General features: G+C 43.7%; 1 protein-coding gene across 3 annotated transcripts in view; it reads right to left on the bottom strand.

The window, feature by feature from the left end:
- The window catches only part of NUP153 (nucleoporin 153), a 45402-nt gene extending 28085 nt beyond the window's left edge, over positions 1-17317 (bottom strand). For 2 of the 3 annotated variants that reach the window (XM_040087950.2, XM_040087958.2), the window contains exons 1-2: positions 17194-17317; positions 340-556 (exon numbers count right to left, since the gene is read on the bottom strand). In XM_040087950.2, coding sequence (XP_039943884.1) covers positions 340-556; positions 17194-17298 — 322 coding nt within the window. In that variant the 5' untranslated portion in view covers positions 17299-17317. Of the gene's footprint in view, positions 1-339; positions 557-11069; positions 11217-17193 lie in introns of those variants that run through there. The other variant, XM_040087966.2, reaches the window with a different exon arrangement.
- Positions 17318-18973: the final 1656 nt, after the last annotated feature.

The raw sequence follows: 18973 nt of genomic DNA, 5'->3' as shown, positions 1-18973 counted from the left end.
CTTGCAAATGAACACTAGCAATATTTTACACTTGGCTAGTTGACTACGGGAAGTTAACTCATGACTTCCAAGGGCTCTAAGTCAACTTCCAGTACGTTTAAACTTTGAAGCTAAGGCAATTCTAAAAACTGAGTTGCTGAGGTTTTCTCCTTTGTTTTTGCTATGTGTGGGGTTATTTTGCATTGGGGTTTTTGGTTCGTCAATCATTTCAGTTTGGGTGTTGTGGGGCTTTTTTCCGGTCCAAAAGCTCCTTCCAGCCTCCCCTAGAAACGTAGATTCAAAACTAGCAATCTGTGAATAAATACAGATGGTCAGAATACTAAATGATATTTCACATACCTTCTAAATTAATTCTTGCTGATTCAGGCGTGACTCTCCCATCAATTACCATGGCATCTTCATTTGCATAATCATGGTGATAGTTTACTGGATTCTCTTCCTCGCTTGCAGATTCATTCATATCTACACATTTATCTTCCCTTTTATTGAAATACTTCTGCAACCATCCTGGTACAATGTTTTTCACTGATTCAGTCACTCTGCTAAGGAGCCCCAGCTTGAAAGAAAAATATAGGAACACAGTCAGCAGCACACTCTAGGATGCAACCTCCCACAGACCTCCAAGACAGACATTAGATATTCAACAGCAATATTCAGATGAGTAAGATAAGAAGGTGGTGGATCCTTGATAAAGAATTCCTATACTTCTGGAAAAAGCATGACAAAAATGCACCTAACATTGATTTACTACTAGCCCATCATTTCTGCACTTCCCAGTGACCCTGGCAAAACTTCATCATTCTGAAACTACAGCCAAAGTTCAACAAAGGCTTGTCAAGTCACAAGGTCATCAAGAAATTCAATTTCTAAGTAACTCCTGATGTGCGCACTTTTTCTTGAGGACTTTTCCTTCCAATACCTCCACTTGAAAAACCATCAAACCCAGAAGCTCAGCAATTATCTACAGTAATAGCTACTAAAATCAGTGAACTTAAATATTTCCTTTTTCTAATGCTGAACTGCAGGAACAATGTGCACCAAAACCCCCACCTATTATGCCTTGAACAGGAACATTGAAAGGATCTCGGAAGACTCCTCACTACAGGACTGTTAAACAGATTCAATCTGATCAAATTTCATTTCATGGTACGTTAAAGTTTTGTATCTCCAAACCTTAATATTTGTCAGTTACTAAGTACATAAAAGCCATTTCCATTTTGACATTTGCCAATTTGTAATGCTTATTCTAGTAAAAAGTATTTATTTAACATTTTGATTCAGGCAGTCACTTGCTTCCCATCATGTCCTCAAAATCTCAACATGCCTTCTTTCCAAATCTCAACCCTGTACAGCAGTGCCTGCAACATGGAGCTGCCCCTCTTACACTGACTGCAGCCACAGAACCAGCTGCTAACCTGGAAGAAAGCACCAAAGCAACCTCCGCGGTTTCAACACTTTGGAAAGTGAAAAGCAACAAGAGTGTAAAAAGATTTTTTTCTTGAACTTCACTACCAGTTAGTTGCTAACACATGCATCAAGGTACTTTGTTATTTTTCTGGATTTAGGCAACGAAATTTTCTAAAAATTATTATTCATGCGTAGAAAATTGAGAATGTTCTTTGAACATGTAGTAGTAAGTCTAGTAAACAACTCTGAAACAAGAACCCTGCTGTATTCAACTTTGTTTTAAAAAACAGCACATGAAAAAAAAAAGTCCATACATGTCATTCACATCTTTCATACACAGTAACAAAAACACCAACTTACAGGACCCCCCTTGAATCTGGAGTCAGAAGGGGTGCTGGCAAAGAGGACAAAGGGAAGGTTAAAAACAAGTCTTCTCACAGAAAGAAAGTTACCTTAATTTACAATTTGACATTTTTCATAATGATCTTTAATTTCATCTTTTACTTGCACAAAGACAGAATAACTAGCTTGGGACAGCTTCAACCGGATAGAATACAGCATAATAAACACATCTATCACAATTACCACACTAAGATGCACACTAATATGCCTTGCTCAGGGTGTTGCTGCTATTCTATATAAATACTAAGCCTCAGCTTTCCAACAACAAAAACTGCCAACACCAGAGCTCACAAGCAGTTCTGTGCCTGGTACCAGCAAAGAGGCAGTCTGTACTCTGTTCCCAGCCCCTCATTTTCACCTTTACTTGTGACACACTGTCCCCCTTTTGGGGAGCGAATCTTTTGCTGCTATGAGTAAAAGTGTACCAGGAACTCAGAGAGTCAAAATTTGCCAAAATAAGCAAATGGTCACGACACAAACTGCATCCAAGGCAGTGCTCTTTCCAAAAAGCTAGGCATTACTATATTCCACATTGCTAGAGAGTCTCTCCATTAGAGAATAAGACATTATTGGCCATAAAACAGGTGCCAGTACAATTCTCTTGCTGAGGAAATTGTCCCAGGACTGAAAGCTACCTGAGACTCAAGATGGAAGCAGTCATAGGGATCCAGAAGAGTAAATACCCAATCATTAGTAATCCTAATGAGTAACTGGACAATGCAGCTAGACCAGTAATTAACTAAGATGACATTTTACAATCCGTATTTGACACCAGACTGGTTTGACCCTTTCATTCAAATGGCAGCCTTGCCATTCTCCACATAATCAGCATTCCAAGCTGGGTAACATAGGTTAACTTCCCAAACCTACCCACATGAGCTGGAACTCAGCCCAGCCATACTGCACCAAGTACTAATAGCCTGCTCCATCTGACTTAGGCACAGTGGTAGGTAAGGAGCATAGTTTTATACTCCAGAATAACACTGGCTTAGTGACAAAGCAACAGAAAGCAAAATACACGATAAAGGCACCAACATTTTCTGTCTGTGAAATATATTAAAGGCACTGTGAAAGAACTATGCAGGCATTATGAATGAGCCATCATCAAACATAGATCCCAGTAAAAAACCAGACACCTCCCCCTTAAAAGTATTCCACATGCCCCAGGTATGCCTATTCAAATAGACATAGATCACACACACACACACAAAGGGAAAAAAAAAAATCCATCCATCATCTCTTTTCTGCCCATCAGAGCTAAAAGTGAGTCAATAAAGCTCTGTGGTTGCATTTCTGATCAAGTCTGGCAGTTAAGGTACCACTGACCAACTACACATTTGAACAGTATACTCCTTATTCTTGCCAGGACAATTCAGCAAAATGTCATGCCTTACACGGTCTTTAAGGCTGGCATTTTAATCTTACCCTAACTTGCACTTTTCTAATTCTTCAACCTCAGCACATGCATTTGAACACCCTTTCCCTCTCTCTGCACATGCAAACAAGCCAACCCCAGCAGCAGCAGAGCACTCCCCCTCTACTACTTCTGTGTCACCAGCTCTGCACTTTGTCCATCTCATCAACTCAGAGAGGAATCATTAATCCTTCTAGAATGCTGACAAGGATAGTACACATCTCATTGAAGCCAGCAGATCTTCAGATATGAAAAACAAGACACAGCAACAGACAACTCTAGCAGGTTTACTCTCCAGCAAACTGCTCAGATCCCAATGTTCTCATGCCACAATTATGAACCAGTCTCTTCCAGAACACCTTCATTCAGTACAGCTGCTCTGAACATGCCACTGCACAAAAACTGTTCTAGTTCCCAGTCTCAGGTTGGGAGCAGAGGATGTGGTACTGGCATGTAGTCTAATGTTTATAACTTCTCATTTCTACAGGCCACACAGGTACCAAACTTAGTATCATGGAAGGGCAGAAGACCACAATGGGGCAATCCCAACTGTGTGACTGCTGTGTTTCATTCAGTGACATGTTTTACTCCTTAACTGACTGATTTCAGAGATTTGAGCTGCTGTCAGTATAAACTGCTGTCTTTGCACCTCAAATACACTTATCCCCAAAAATATCAGCAAGAAAGCTGAACAAAACGAAAATCCACTGGAAAGACTCAGTACCTTATGAATAGGTATTTACAACAGTTTTTCAAAATCTGTGCATCATCTCAAGTATCTGCAGCTCTGCTAGGTCTAAAACTATGTACAAACATCATAGCAACAGTAACTACAGTAACAGCTACTCCAAGGCATATTGACTTAACATCATGGAATCATTTAACTATTAAGGCTGGAAAAGACCTCTTAGATCATTGTGTCCAACTACTACCCAAGAGTCCAAACCCTCCCTGTTTGGGCAAAAACACTCATTTCTGAGTTTCAAACCCTGCTCCTTAGGTCCCAAGACTCATCTGAAGGACCCAGAGCATTAATTTGAAGGCTCCAAGTCTGATTTGGAAGGCCCAAAACCTCATTTGTAGAATTCAAAGTTGTCTTTATAGAGTACAAAGGCACATCTTCAGGCCCAAACCCTAGTTTTCAAAGCCTCATCTCAGGAATCAAAGCCTATTTAGGATTCAGCCTCTAATCTAACGGGCTCAAAGTCTTCCTCTTATGTCTCCAAAAACCCATTTCTAGGGAGCAGAGCCTTAGTTCAAGGTATTGAAGCATCATTTGAGGGCACAAAACCCAAGAAAACACAACCTCAGGGTTCAATCCCTCTTTCTCTCCTCCAAAAGTCCATTTCCAGCGCACAAAGCCCTGTATTGAAGACTCAAATCTTTCCTTGGAAGGACTGGAAGCCCTCTTCTCCTGAGGTCATGGAATCATTAAGGCTGGAAAACACCTTTAAGATCATCAACTGCAACTGTTAATTCAGCACTACCATCATGTTCACCATTAAACCACATCGTCCTTAAGTGCCAGCTCAAACCGCTCTTCTCTGGACATGCTCCAGCCCCTCAACGTCTTTCTTGTAGAGAGGGGTGCAAATCTAAACACAGGATTGGAGGTGTGACCTCACCAGTGCTGAGTACAGGGGGACAATCACTGTCCTGGTCCTGCTGGCCACACTATTGCTGACACAGGCCAGGATGCCACTGGCGTGCTTGGCCACCTGGGCACAGCTGGCTCCTGTTCAGCCACTGCTGACCAGCACCACCAGGTCCTTTCCCACCACAGACAGCTTTCCAGCCACCCTTACCCTAGCCAGCAGCACTGCAGCAGGTAGTTGCGACCCAAATTCAGGGCTTGGCAATTCATCTTACTGAACCTCATACAATTAGCCTCAGCCCATCTACCCGGCCTTTCTAGATCCCTCTCTAGAACTTCCCTGTCCTCCAGCAGATCAACACTCCTGCCCAACTTGGTGTCACCTGTAAACTGGCTTAGGGTGCAAATGATCCCCTTGTCCAGGTCATTGATGAAGATGTTAAAGAGGACTGGCCCCAATATTGAGCCCTGGTGAACACCATTTGTGACTGGTCATCAGCTGGATGCAACCCCATTCAGCACCATGCTCTGGACCTGGCCACTCAGACAGTTTTTTACTCCGCCATGATTACATCCATTCACACCATGGGAAGCCAGCTTCTCCAGGAGAATGCTAAGGGAAATGGTGTCAACGGCTTTACTAAATTCTGAGTAGATAACATCCAGCATTCACAGCCCTGCCCTCGTCTACCAAGTGGATAGCTGTATCATACAAGGAGATGAGATTGGTCAAGCAGGACCTGCCTTTCATAAACCCATGCCGGCTGCAACACTAAGCCAAAGATATACAGACAGGAAGTATCAGTTAACAAACAGGTGTCATAATTAACTACTTTAAAATACCATTTCTTCAAAGGATTTATATAAAGAAAGAAAAATCAGTAGTTTGTCACAGTCACAGGTCACAGTTTGAATTCCAAACTTAAAAGCAGGTTATTTCTTGGCCAAAAATATTTACAGAATAAGACAGTTGCTCCAGCTTGTAAGGGTCTTTCACACAGCATAGGGTGAGGAAAGTGCTGGCAGAAACACTCAGCAGTGACACATTGCTGAGAAACACACACTTTGTAACTGAGTTGATTTCAGTCCAGGAGGTTTAAGTGTGAAAAATATAATGTAGAAAATTATAACAGCCATACACTTACAGAAATCTGTCAGAGATGCAAAATACACAACTGGATAAAAGCTAATTTCCACTTCACTGTACACACACCTCCGAAAAGCATCAAATTCATGCCTTGCAGAGACTTCCTTGCTTCAAATTTTAAAGTTGTTAGAAGATATGAATCAGTAAGTCCTCAAAAAGAAAACTTGCCCCTAACAGTGAAGTTCACTGAGAGCAAATCAATCTAACTACTTCCAAATACCAAAAAGGAATTTTCTTGCCCTCCACCCCCCACAGTTAGCTTATGCCAGCTCTGGCACACAGCAGACTACTCTCCATACTAGCTGAATTCATTAATCTGGCAAAAAGTACATGTTTCTCTGCTGGGCTAATGAGTTAAACTGGCTTGGTGCACCAGAACCAGCCTCAGAGAAAGCACGATCAGACAGCCAGAGCCAGAGGAACATGAAATAAAACGTATCCCTTCTTTCAATCATCCGGTGTCCGTATTGTCATTAAAGACACTGTCCCAGTCTCCTCTTCACCTCACCCTTCCCTTGTGCTGCCACTAGCACACATATAAGCAACCAAATTACAACATGTAGCAAGGTTCTATTAAATAGATCCAACCAAAATTCTGTCTACAGACTGCGAAAGGGAGGACTACCCCTCAGGGGCATCAGGTTGCTGGTGCAGCTTATCATGTGCCTGCATTGATGCCCATGCAAAAGCAGGAACAGAAATGGAAAGATGACATGATGGTCATGATCTTGCAGCAGCAGACTTAGACTGGCTTAGACTAACTCTGCTTTTGCTGTTCAGGGAGTGGCTTCAATTTGGATGTAGGACAGCAGAGTTTGAGATTTCATTTAGAAAAAAGACAATAAAACTTATGACTTAATATGAACAATATGTTTCAGGAATGTTATTAATTATGTAACATTTGAAAAACAACAATTTTATTTAAGGCAAGTGGAGTAGTTCAGATTTATTCCTGAAAGTCATGAAGAAGGGATTATACTACCAGATGCCGGGGTATTTCTTTCTTATTGCTTAAGTGAACCTTATTTTCCTTAGTCTAGTTAGCTTTAGAATAAACATTCCAGGGAAATTCAGGTATTTTCTGGCATTGTGTGCACATCTGTACACATCATTATCACTTACATTATCACTATTTTGAGAGCAAAACACCAGTAGGCACTCTGAGAGATAAATCAGTGCCTAACCCACTAGGTTAAATCCTTGTGATACTGAATGGTTTTATCTCAAGTTTTGTCCACACCTTCAGTTGACACAGTGACAACACTACAAAACACATCACGAAGTACAAGGTACCTTTCTTTCTTTTAGGAAGCACTCGATAGGCACTAGTTAACCCTTAGCAGCGATCAGCAATGGGAGCTGTAAATTACATTCAGTATTACCCTTTGAGATAGAAATCTATCAGCAGCAAAACCAAAACGTTTAACATTCATGAAACTATTTTCCCTTACAACTTTACAGGCAGTTTTAAAATTCTTTCTTTCCCAATTTAAGAAGGAACTCCAAGTAGTTAATATTTTTTAATTGAAGACTGCTGCAACTCAGCTGCCACAGTGTGTCTCTAGCTAAGTTTCATACACAGTATTTAGAACTATATCAAGTGATATGCTGCTCAAAATATCTTTCCTTTAAGGAAACCCTATAGTCTAAACTTACTGTTTTTACTTTTATTTCTGACATAACCACATGGACAAGAAGTTTAAAACTAGAACAAGCAAGAAGTACATTTCCCATGGCACCAGATGGTCTTTACAAGTCCACTAGCACAAGTTATCAGATATAACAAAGTATAACACACATTTTATATTTAGGATTTAAATGCACTATTTAGGCATAAAATTGTTTCTTATTTATAGGTATTCTATATACAGTAGAACCCAATTCATTACAGTATTTCAACATCTCCAGACATAATTGATAATGGTAAAGTCTTCCTCTTTCCTGCATTTAAAGCCAAGAAGTTCATGCATATAAGGGCTTTCAACACATCATACCCTACACTACAAATTTTCTACCTGCTACAATGTACAAGGCTCCTGGCAAAGAATGAAACATTTTCAAAGCCATTTTGCCTGAAAGCACTCACAAACAGGACATGGTATCACAGGCTAATCTATGGCACATAGTGGTGAGGACATGCTATGTATATAAAACACAAAAATGGGTAGCCCAAACTCTGCAACAACTCCTGAAGCAACAGTTAAATGCCATCTGAGGTCAACTCACAGCTTGCCGATGTCCAACCCCGTGTCCAGTGCTTCCTAGTAAGGACATGGCTTGAAGGTCTGAAGCATATTTCACAAAATTAAGCTACAAAATCACACTCCTGACATTTTGGAAAACACAGTCTTCAGAAAAGAAGACTGGAACGATTTTTTTTAATATAATGCAGTATTAGGAAAAGACAGCAAAATATTCACATCCTCCCTCTGAAGTACCTTTTCTGTCCATGTTGATCTACAAACTGAGCTGACAATACCACATACTAGTCATTATACAACATCTACAGTCAATCCTGCAGCACCTTCAGTATGTTACCAAATTCACAAATCTGAACAGGTAAATTAAAATCAAGTAACTAAATAATCTCATTTAATTATTCACTGTGATAATTTGGTACTTCATCAAAACTCAAAGCCTTCCTACTTTTTAAGTATCACACACAGACGTTGTGCAGCATACAAAAGTTACTCTCACAATTCATTTAACCAGCATAACCTGCAATTACTTTAAATTGGACACATCTAACCCTGGTGCATAAGCTTCCTGACTAGATTTTAAAATCTAGTAAGAATAGGTACCTAAGAGAAACCAAAGCAATGACCCTTGGACACAGCTGCTTTAGCTGGAGCAGCGAGGGCTATTGTAACATTCTTTGACATTTTAAGGTAATACTCTGAAACTGTAAAGCCCGGGTAGTCCCAGCTCTGCTGCAGGGCAGCAATCTTCAATTTTGAGAGGCAGCAGTGTCTTTCTGGCTGTATTTTTTCATCACACTGCCACTGAGACAACCAAGAGCATCTCACTTTAAACATACAACCAGTATCTTCACACTGTTCTTACCAGCAACATGAAAAATTTCCATTGCACATAGAGATTATTTTTTCAGTGACTGAAGGTCACTAAAAATCATCTAGAAGTGTGTATATATTCTACAACTTTGTAAAGTAAGTTTAGCAATAAATTCTGAGGGCTGCCATTAGAACACACATGCATTGTCATAGATAAATTTAGTATGTATCTGGTTGCACCACAGCAATTCCTGAACACAGCTGGATTTAAATCAGTTTTAACCTTGTTTTCATCTGTTTATCTTAGGATGATTTTAATTACAAATGCAACTGTATTACAGTCTCACCTATTTAATATCTCATTACTGTAAGAATTTCAGTGCCTCACTGTAATCCAGTCTCAAAGAAAATGACTATTGAACAGTTTAGCTCTTTGGTTTACTTCAGTCTTGGAAGTCAAGGCCTTGAGCTCTAATAAGGGAAGGAGTCTTGACACATACCTACTTCAAAAACATTTGGTTCAAAATACAGTCATAACTAAAAGCAAAGTCAGCCAGCTCCCCAAGACACTCAGACAACTTGTTCCGAGAGCAGAACCATCAAGAAAATATTAAATAGCCTCAGCAAGAAGAAAGAAAATTTTCTACTGACTCAGGTAATCGCAAACTCTGTGTGTGCTATTCACAGCCATAGGACTCGAGTATGCTGGTGTACCTGTTAGCACACACATTTCATCCCAGGAAATGTAAATGTAAAGAAGAACCCATGTTAGGTTGAAAAAACCACAGTAGTCTCAACTAAGTCAAGCCCACCCAAAGATCCTGTACTTAAGCACAACAGGCATAGATTCATAGAATGATTTGGGTTGGAAGGGACCTTCAGAGGTAATCTAGCCCAAACTTCCACGCAATGAGCAGGGTTATTTTCACCTAGATCAGATTGCTCAGAGCCCCATCCAACCTGACCTTGAATGTTTCCAGGAAGAGAGCTTCAACCACCTCTCCGGGCAACCTGTTCCAAAGTATAACCATCTTTAAAACATTCTTCCTTACACCCAGTGTGACTCAACCTCCTTCAGTTAAAGGAGTCCAAGTCTCCTCTAGGTACTCAAAGGTGTCCATAAGGTCTTCCCAGAACCTTCTCCTCTGCAGAGTAAAGAGCCCTAACTCCCTCAGCCTGTCTTCACTGAAGAGGTGCTCCTGCTCCCTGACAATTCTTGAGGCCCATCTTCGGCCTCACTCCAACAGGTCCATGTCCTTCCTCTGCCGGAGACCACAGAGCTGGATGCAATACACCAGGTGGGGCCTCACCAGAGAGGAGTGGAAGAACAGAATCCCCTCCCTCAACCTGCTGGCCATACTGCTTTGGACGCAGCCCAGGATATGTTTGGCTTTCTGGCAGCACATATCACTGACAGAGCCATCATTTCCTTCCTCAAGAGACAGCCCAACCCCAAAGACAGAATTAGAGGATGGACCAGCAAAAGGATTACCAACCTAGAGTAAGTGACATTTACACTGAAACCATGCCCATGTATGCTCTGTGGTCCAGCTGCTGCAGCTCTGACAGAACCACACACACACAGAGGCTGCATGGCAACCAGAGATCACCTACTACTACAGCCTCCTCCTCAGAGAATGGCCAAAACCAGCCACAGCTGAGTCCACCTGGGTTTTGAGACCTCTCTGAGCAGCTCTTCCAACATACTGGCTAGCCTCACGGTTAAACTATTTTTCCTATTACGAAATCAGAATTTCCATTTTTGCATCTTTAGTCCATTGTCTCTTTGTATTGATTGCTATGAATCTCCTAGAAGACCCTTGCTATACCTTCTCTATAGTCTGATTAGGTATTTGCTGCTCACAATCTGAAGACACCCAGTTCTCTAAATCACCATCACTTCAATGCCTCTCAACCAGAACTCACTCCTATATGTTTTCCTTGTCTTTTTTTTTTAAACTGGAGAGGCCAAAGCTCGACACAACATTCCAGATGTAGTCCTAGAAGTTCTGTACGTAGGGGAAAAAACAAGTCCCTTAACGTCCTTCCCACACACTTACTAATACCTCCCAGTATGTAGCTGGCCTTCTTTACCTCAAGAGCGTGCTGCTGACTCATGTTCAACTTGCTGTCCAGTAGGTAGGTGGGGTTGTTTTGTCCCAGATGAAGGACTTCACATTTGCCTTCATTAAAACTCACAAGGTTCTTGGCAGCCCACTTCCATCAAGTTCCCTCAATGCCAGCCCTATTCTTCATTATACAACTGAAGCTCCCAAGGGTTTAGTATTATCTGGGAAACTGCTGAGGATCCATGGCATTCCTTCATCCATCATTCAGGACATATGTGCTGATTAGAAAGTAAAACCAGTGAGAGACTATAAGTCAGAAACACAATTTAATAGGAGGAAAAAAAAAAGATAAAATAAAATAAATGCAATAGTACAAAAGACCACTGATCACCGAGAATACACCCTAACACCCTATTAGTTAGGATGGTGGTAGGAGTCCATTTGAAGTGGTCTTGTTGAAGCAGTGATCCCATAGAAAGTTCTGGTAGCTCTTGTCTTCTTGGAATACAGTGGTTAAGAACCCCCTGTGCTGTCCCAAATCCTAGATTATATCCAGGTGGGAATGCTTGGCTCCTCCCCCTGGGCGGAGCATCTCACAATGGGCTGATATCATTCTATCAGTCTTGTAATGGGTCCTTGATTGCCCATTAAACAGAGATAGCTCCTGGAGGGGGTTATCCATGAGTCATGCAGCAGGGCATTGATGGGCCATTAACAGAAGATAGTCTGGAGGGAGGGGGCAAGGGAAACACTGCCCAACCTAGCTTCAACATGTAGATGGTGTACATCTACATGATGTACTAGAATACATACTTTGGGCACATCTCACATTGTAACCTAGGACAACATGGAACAGCATCATCCTCACTATCAGCCTCTGAGAACTCTATTAGCAATTGGCTGCCACTGGATCTTTGTACTGCTGGTCACAATCCTTTGAGGTCAATGGTTCTGCTAATTTTCCAATCACTTTAAGGTTCACTTGACAAGTCTGTATTTCACCAAGTGGACAACAGGAATCACATGGGAGACCATAATGCGGGCACTGCTAAAATCCACGTAAAAAACATCCACCGTTTGCCCCATGTCCACTAAGACAGTCATCCCAGTGTGTTATGAATTCATTACATGATGCTATGGCTGCCCACCACCTGCACCAACCTGGAATATTTTGCTCCAACATTTTTGGGCACACAAAAGAGATTCTGAACTCTGTCCTGCCGAGTTGGTAGAATCATCAGCAGCTCAGTTTGTCCACGGCAGGGGAGCAAGAACTGATTCTAATTACTGACTGGAGGAATAAACTCAGAGGAAGTGATGTGCTGCCAGCAACCAAAGACAATTTGCAGTGTCCCAGCTAACACAGTCAATTACTTCATTTGCTTTTTTCTTCTCCTAAGATACCACTCACTAATATTGTGTGTCCTCAACAGTTCACAGCCTCAAAGATTGTCATGACAACACTTTGAAACAAACCCCCAGAATATTAATGAAATGCTATAGCAATCATCATCTACAATTTGTACAAGTATACAGTACTGCTAGCCTAAATGAGAGAAAACTGTCAATATCTCAGTTTTATAAGTTCTTCCCAATTAGGATACATTTTTGTTTACAGTAGCAGTAGAAAGACAAGTGCCAAATTTAAACACCTGTTTTGCTAATACAGTATCATATTGCTGGGACAGAGACAAAACTTCTGATGTTGATGATTAGCCCATCTTTTAAAACAAATCTTTGAATATGCATTAAACATTTCTTCAAATCTATTTGTTTTAGCTCAGTGTGCTAGCTTATTACTCAACCAAATCAAGCAAAATTGTACATAAATACAACCACATTAAGCGTACTTCAAGTTGCAATCCTGTTGATAGGAGTTAATACAATTGTATTTGTGTAGGTCCATATGGACACTCTTAAAAGATTTGTTTAATTAATATTTTCCTGTTTAAGGTCTATGAAACACTACCTAGTTTACATTACTCAAAATTATACTCTCAGGACTCTTCAGCATCAAAGTTTCAAAATTTCCTCACAAAATAAACCTGGTGATTTCTACGATCCCTTCTGCCCACTGCCTGCAGTCATTGCCAAGCAAGACCCACCTTCAAGACAGCAGCAGGCGACAATGCAATCACTGCTTTAGACACTGCTGCATACAGTTTTCATTTCCCAATCCTGTAGCTAGTCACTCTGGGAAGAACCTTACAGGATGTCTCAAGTGACTTGGTGAAACAAGTCACAAATCACAAAAAATAAAGGGGGGCTTTCACGACCTGGGCCAATGAAAGTGGCTTCCAGTGGCCCTCTGGTCCTCTTTGTCAGGTTACGCTCTAACTATATCAGCACAAGACCAACTACAATACATGCAGAGGCTTACACCGGTTTCATCAAGGAAAACATCTGTGGATTTGGACATCTACATCATAAATATATGCTGGCACAAATACATGTAGGAAAAAAGGAAAACATCACTCCTCAGCAGAAGTTTTGATCTACAGACATTATCTCTAATATCAAACAGCTCTAAGCTAAACCTTAACATGAATATAGAAATTTAGGGGAAGGTTATAAATACTTTTCAGGTAACTGTTTTATTCTCATGCTTAAAATGTTTTCTTCCCTGCTTGTATGAGTTTAAATAGAAGTGCAGGAGAATCAAAGTTCTCTGACTCCTTCATTTGAATGCTTAATTATCAAACAAAAAATTACCAAGAAAAGTTATTTTATTCTCTTCTCCTTTAAATCACACTTTAAATCTCTGAAATCTGCTACCTGGATGAGAATGGCACTGTTCCAAATTAAACCAGCACCTGCACACACATGAAAGCAAAAAATTATATCTAAAATTAACAGTAGGAACATACAGATACTCTTCTAGAAGCAGTTTAATATGCCAGCAGTGCAAACATCCCTTCCATTTCCACATCCGCATCAGTAATGCCTATCATCAGTCTATCCAAATGACCAGGAGAAACCAGCACTTAGAAACACAGGGGCCACATCCGGAAAATGAAACCCAGATGTTGGACACAACAGCTCCCTCACTTGGCATGTTCTTAGCTCTCAAAGAAGCTGTAATTTTAATCCAGGTGACGAGGCTTCTTAAAAAGGGCAGGAGGAGACAGGATATTTCAGCATGGGATAGCCAAGTAAAGAGCGTGTTGAGCACAGCATAACCTAAAATCAATGCATTCAGTGTGGAGCTGACAACATTCTGCCCCTAGAAAAAAAACAGTCAATGGGAAGAACTCCGCAACTCTATTCCAAGAACTCCCACCCATACAAAAAGGTTCTTTTCGTTCGCGGATGTGATTCCCACACCTCAAATCTTCATGGCGGGTGAGTGGATACCACCCTTACCTCCTGGTGCCGCTACTTTTTGTTTCTTGGTTTACTAACACAGCTGCTGACAGTGCACCTTTAATAAGGCAGGATGGTAGCCCAGAAAGGAAAACACTGTGGTTCAGTTCCTTCACTAGTGGGGGAAATCTACTCATATATCCATCTTCCAAGTGAAAATACAAGCTGCAAGTCACATCCTCCAAGCAGCATCTGTTCATCTCTCCTACTTGAGACTGGTTTAAAAAAAGACTCTACACTTTAAAAACCACGCATGCAGACATAATGAAATATGGCTCTATCAGGCACCTGGGGAGAAAAGGGCAGGAAATTCTGCACTTTGCATGTTTATTCCAAGAATATATAAAACAAATGACTTCTCAAATCATGGATCAGAGGCTGTATGTATCCACTCGTGGACGGTAACATGTTCTTATACATCTTCTTCAGGGCTCAATGAATCATGCATTCTTTTTCTGGGTAATAACACAGTTTCAGTGAGAAGAACTCAAAAGACAACACACAGCTTGGCAACTGGGATATCTGCCCAGTAAGTGGAAGATGTAGGTTGATCCCTCTAGGCAAAAAAGAAATCTGAAGCAGGGTCTACCACATTTTGAAGAAATGCTTTAGCTAATCATCTTCGAAAAGAAGCAGCATCTCCTCTTCCAAATGTCTTCTAATGCCACTGCTGCAGTTAATGGAAGACTGACTCTGCAGCACACTGGGCATGACTGGAGAATTCCCACCTGACCAAGCTCCCTGGGAGACTGTGGCATAATAACATCAAGAAAGCATAACAACATCAGAAAAACACACAACAGGCTTGCTGTAACACTGGCATCATACTACCCATCTTTCATGCAGTTGGAAAAGAATCAGATATCCTAAGAACTTTTAAAGTACTGGCAATATGGCATTCAGTGCTTATGCACCTTTGGAGCTTGAGGATAAGAGACTGAGTTTTCAGTCTTGACCCCAAGCACTTAGAACAGTTTTAATACAGTATTTCTACGAGCTTACTTATTGATAAGTTAGGGGAGCAGGAGATCACGTCCAGACTGCATTGAGCACTTCCACATCTTCACAAACTCACTACTGAGACACCAAACCACAGAACACTTTCCGCAGAGTAGATGTTATACTGAAAATATATCACTTATCAATTAATTCCAGTTTAAGTCAGCTATCTACCCAGAGCTCATCTCTTTATGTAACACAGGTTAGCAAGCCACATAGGGTTAAACAGCTATCCCTTACAACAAATGCACATATCTGACACGTATCCGTTTGCCTATTTACCATTTCTTCCCCAATATGTTAACTTGTTAATTTGATTGATGTATTTGATTTGCAGCATCCGTGCTCTGGGCTGAATCCCACAGATATCCCCCAAGCACGTGTTTGCTTTGCCCCATTGTTTAAACAGACCTACTAGAAAACACACAGAGATAATAGACAATAGAATAATCAGAAAACTATCTAACCTAATTATTTTAAATTCATCTGTTTTATCAGCTATCTAAGGAGTATCACCACGTGCAGGATATTGCAATTTCAATGTTACTCTGTTCTTCACTAAGAGCTTTCAAACATTTGCTCTGCAAGTGCAGTGATTCTTTGGATGAAGCATCACCGGGTCTGCTTTACAAGGACAACACTGCTGATCAGTGTGCTATACAAAGGATTTAGTACTTCCCAAATAATAATAATTATGAGCAACAATTTATACATAACACACCTCAATTTTGCATACAATATTTAATCTCTTCGCTTATATTACAAATTTAATAATGTAAACGCTTTGATTTTACAATCAATTTCAGGTTCATAAATACACGTGAAAGGCGTTTTCACAGCACTGTCTCCAGGCATCTTGAAATTCCCTGACAAACAAGAGTTGGGAAGGATGTTTGCTTCTACTCCCTGCAGCCACTCTAAATGGCATAGGATCTCTGTACTGCAATTTACAAACTGCTTTTTTCTGTTATCCAACTATTCTGTCCTACAATACAAAGGAGAACAAATGCCTTATGAATTACATTACACTTGCACTGCAACAGCATGTTTAGGTACAGGCAAGACACTGAAGAAACCTAAGGGCTCTGCAGACAAAATCCTAAAAAAAAAAACCCAAAACCACCAACCCCCCCCCCCCCCCCCCAAAAAAAAACCCACAAACAAACAAACCCCCAGCGACAACGGAACATCCCTAACTAACAAGCAACCTCACAGACTGATCTGCAACATGGAATTTATCAAGAAAAGCAAATATCGGAAGTGATGCACTTAAATCTGACGAGTAACTCCAACTTGATAACCCAGTTAAGAGGAATACACCACGATTTAACCGGGCAGCTCGGAGACAAAATGAGCATCCCTCGGAGTGGGAGCCAGCCCGCTCCAGCCACGAGAAGAGGAAAGGCGCACCTACCCCTTCCCAGCCGCCTCCTCCTCCCGCCTTTGCTCCTGACGAGCGGGGGACAGGCGGGAGACAAAGGGGAGGCGAGAATCACCCCGCAGCCCGGCGGTGCCGGAGCGGGGTGAGCGCACGGAAATCCCACAATCCCCGCGGCCCCGGCGGGAAACCCTTCCCTCCTCCCTCCCCGTCGGGCCGCTCCACCGGGAAACCCCGGCCCGAAGCCGCGCACGTGGGACTGCGTGGAGAGCGGGGTGGGGGAGGGCTGCGGAGGGAAGCGGCGGCTCTGCCGGGTCGGGCCTCCGGTGCGCCTCCTCCCGCCGCTGAGGGGAGCGCCGAGGGACGAGCGGGGTAGGAAGGCGTTCAGGGGGCTGACCCGCGACCTCACCTGCTGCTTGCCCCTCGCGTAGGGCGGCTTCGCGGCTCCCAGGTGGTGCCGTCGGGTCCGGATCTTGCCGCCGCCACCGCCGCCGCCGCCGCCACCCGAGGCCATGATGCGATCCGGCCCGCCGCCGGCGGCGGCCTCGTCCTCCCGGTGCGGCCGCTGTGCCCCGCCGCGGCCCGACGGCGCTGTCGCTGTCACCGTCCCCGCGGGGACGCGCCCGGCCCGGCCCGGCCTCTCTCCCCCCGCGCCGCTCCCGCCCGCCACGCGCCGCGCGCGGCCTCTGGCGCGCGCGCGCGCGCGGCTCCTCCGCGGCCTCCTCCCCGCCTCTACCGCGCGCGCTCGCGTCTCTCTCTCTCTCGCGCGCGTCTCTCCCTTCCCCGCGTTCCCTCCGCGATCCCTCCGCCCGCCGCTCCTGGCTCGCGCTCTCTCGCCCGGCGGCGGCGCCCTGCGCGCTGCCCGCCCGCCCGCCCGCGGCCCGAGCCGCCGCCGCCGCACCCCCTGCCCCGCCGACCAACCACACGGCGGCCGCCCCGGGCCGCGCTCGCGTCAGCAGCCCGCGCGGGCGCGTCACACAAGCGGCGCCGGGCGGACGGCCCGGCAGCCCCCGCGCGCGCACCGCCCCCGCCCCGAGAGAAGCGGGAGGGGCCGGGCCGAGCCGGCTGCGCGGGAAAAGCGCTCGCTGGGATCCGCACGACCGCAAAGGAACGTGGCGCAGGATACGTCCGGGCCCGGGCGCAGCTTAAGGCCGCCTTAAGGTTTAAGAGCGCAGGTTTGTGCCGGGGTCCCGCCGCGGGTGATTCCACCGCCTTCTCCCCTCTTCCCGCGGCGTTTCACAGAATGGCTCAGTTTGAAAGGCACCAAAGTGAGTCATCTGGGCTTAACCCTCCCGTTCAATCATTGTCGTCCCAGAGCACATGGCACGGGAATGCATCCAGGCAGTTCCTGAATTTCTGCAGTGAGGGAAACTCCACAACCTCTGTGAATGTCTGTTCCAGTCCGCGGCCATTTGCACAATAAAGATTTTTTTCCCCCTCGTATTTAACCCCTGTGCAGCAGTTTCTGCCCGTTGCCTCTTGACTTGCTGCTTGGCACCACCGAGCAGAGCCTGGCTCCGTCCTCCCGCTGCCCCCGGGGACACAAGTTACCCAAGCTAAACCTCCCCCAAGGGACAGCGTGGGGATGTTCCCCTGTCCCTGACGAGGAACAGCGTGGAGAACGCGGCAGGAAAAACTGCACCGGGAGGTCCGCGGTGCTCCCTCAGGCAGCCATGAGCAATTGGGTTTGTGCAAGCAAGAGACACTGCAGGTGCAGGTTTTTCATCGCTCAGCGTTGGCATATGGAAATGAGGCAGGGGGAAAAAGCTTCCACACGGCTTTTACTTCCTCGAACCATGAGGAAGACTGCATTCCTGTTACAAAGTTGAAGTATGTAAAAATCTGGGATTTTATTCTTCTGAAAGTAAAGTTGAGAAAAATCGATGGTTTCACATTTTTATTTTTAGCATCATCTTGCCGTGGGAAGGACAGAGCTGAGCAGCACAGAAAATCACAAGCACCTTCCCAATGTAAGTCAATAAAATACTTAAGATAGAGCTCTGCCGCACCACACACTCCTTCCACCAAAAAAAAAAAAAAAAAAAAAAAAAAAAAAAAAAACACCCCACATTTATCCCAGCATGCACCTTGAAGAAAGGGTGTGTGGAACTGGGAGAGGTGTGGGGGGAATTCTGGGGGCCTCAAACAAGGGTGATTATGAAAGCATGCAGAAATGTCAACAGGTAGCA

Source organism: Hirundo rustica, chromosome 1 (genome assembly GCF_015227805.2).
Source record: "Hirundo rustica isolate bHirRus1 chromosome 1, bHirRus1.pri.v3, whole genome shotgun sequence".
Classification (NCBI taxonomy): Eukaryota; Metazoa; Chordata; class Aves; order Passeriformes; family Hirundinidae; genus Hirundo; species Hirundo rustica.
Note: the sequence above shows the minus strand (reverse complement) of the source record. Positions and strands in the feature narration are given on the sequence as shown.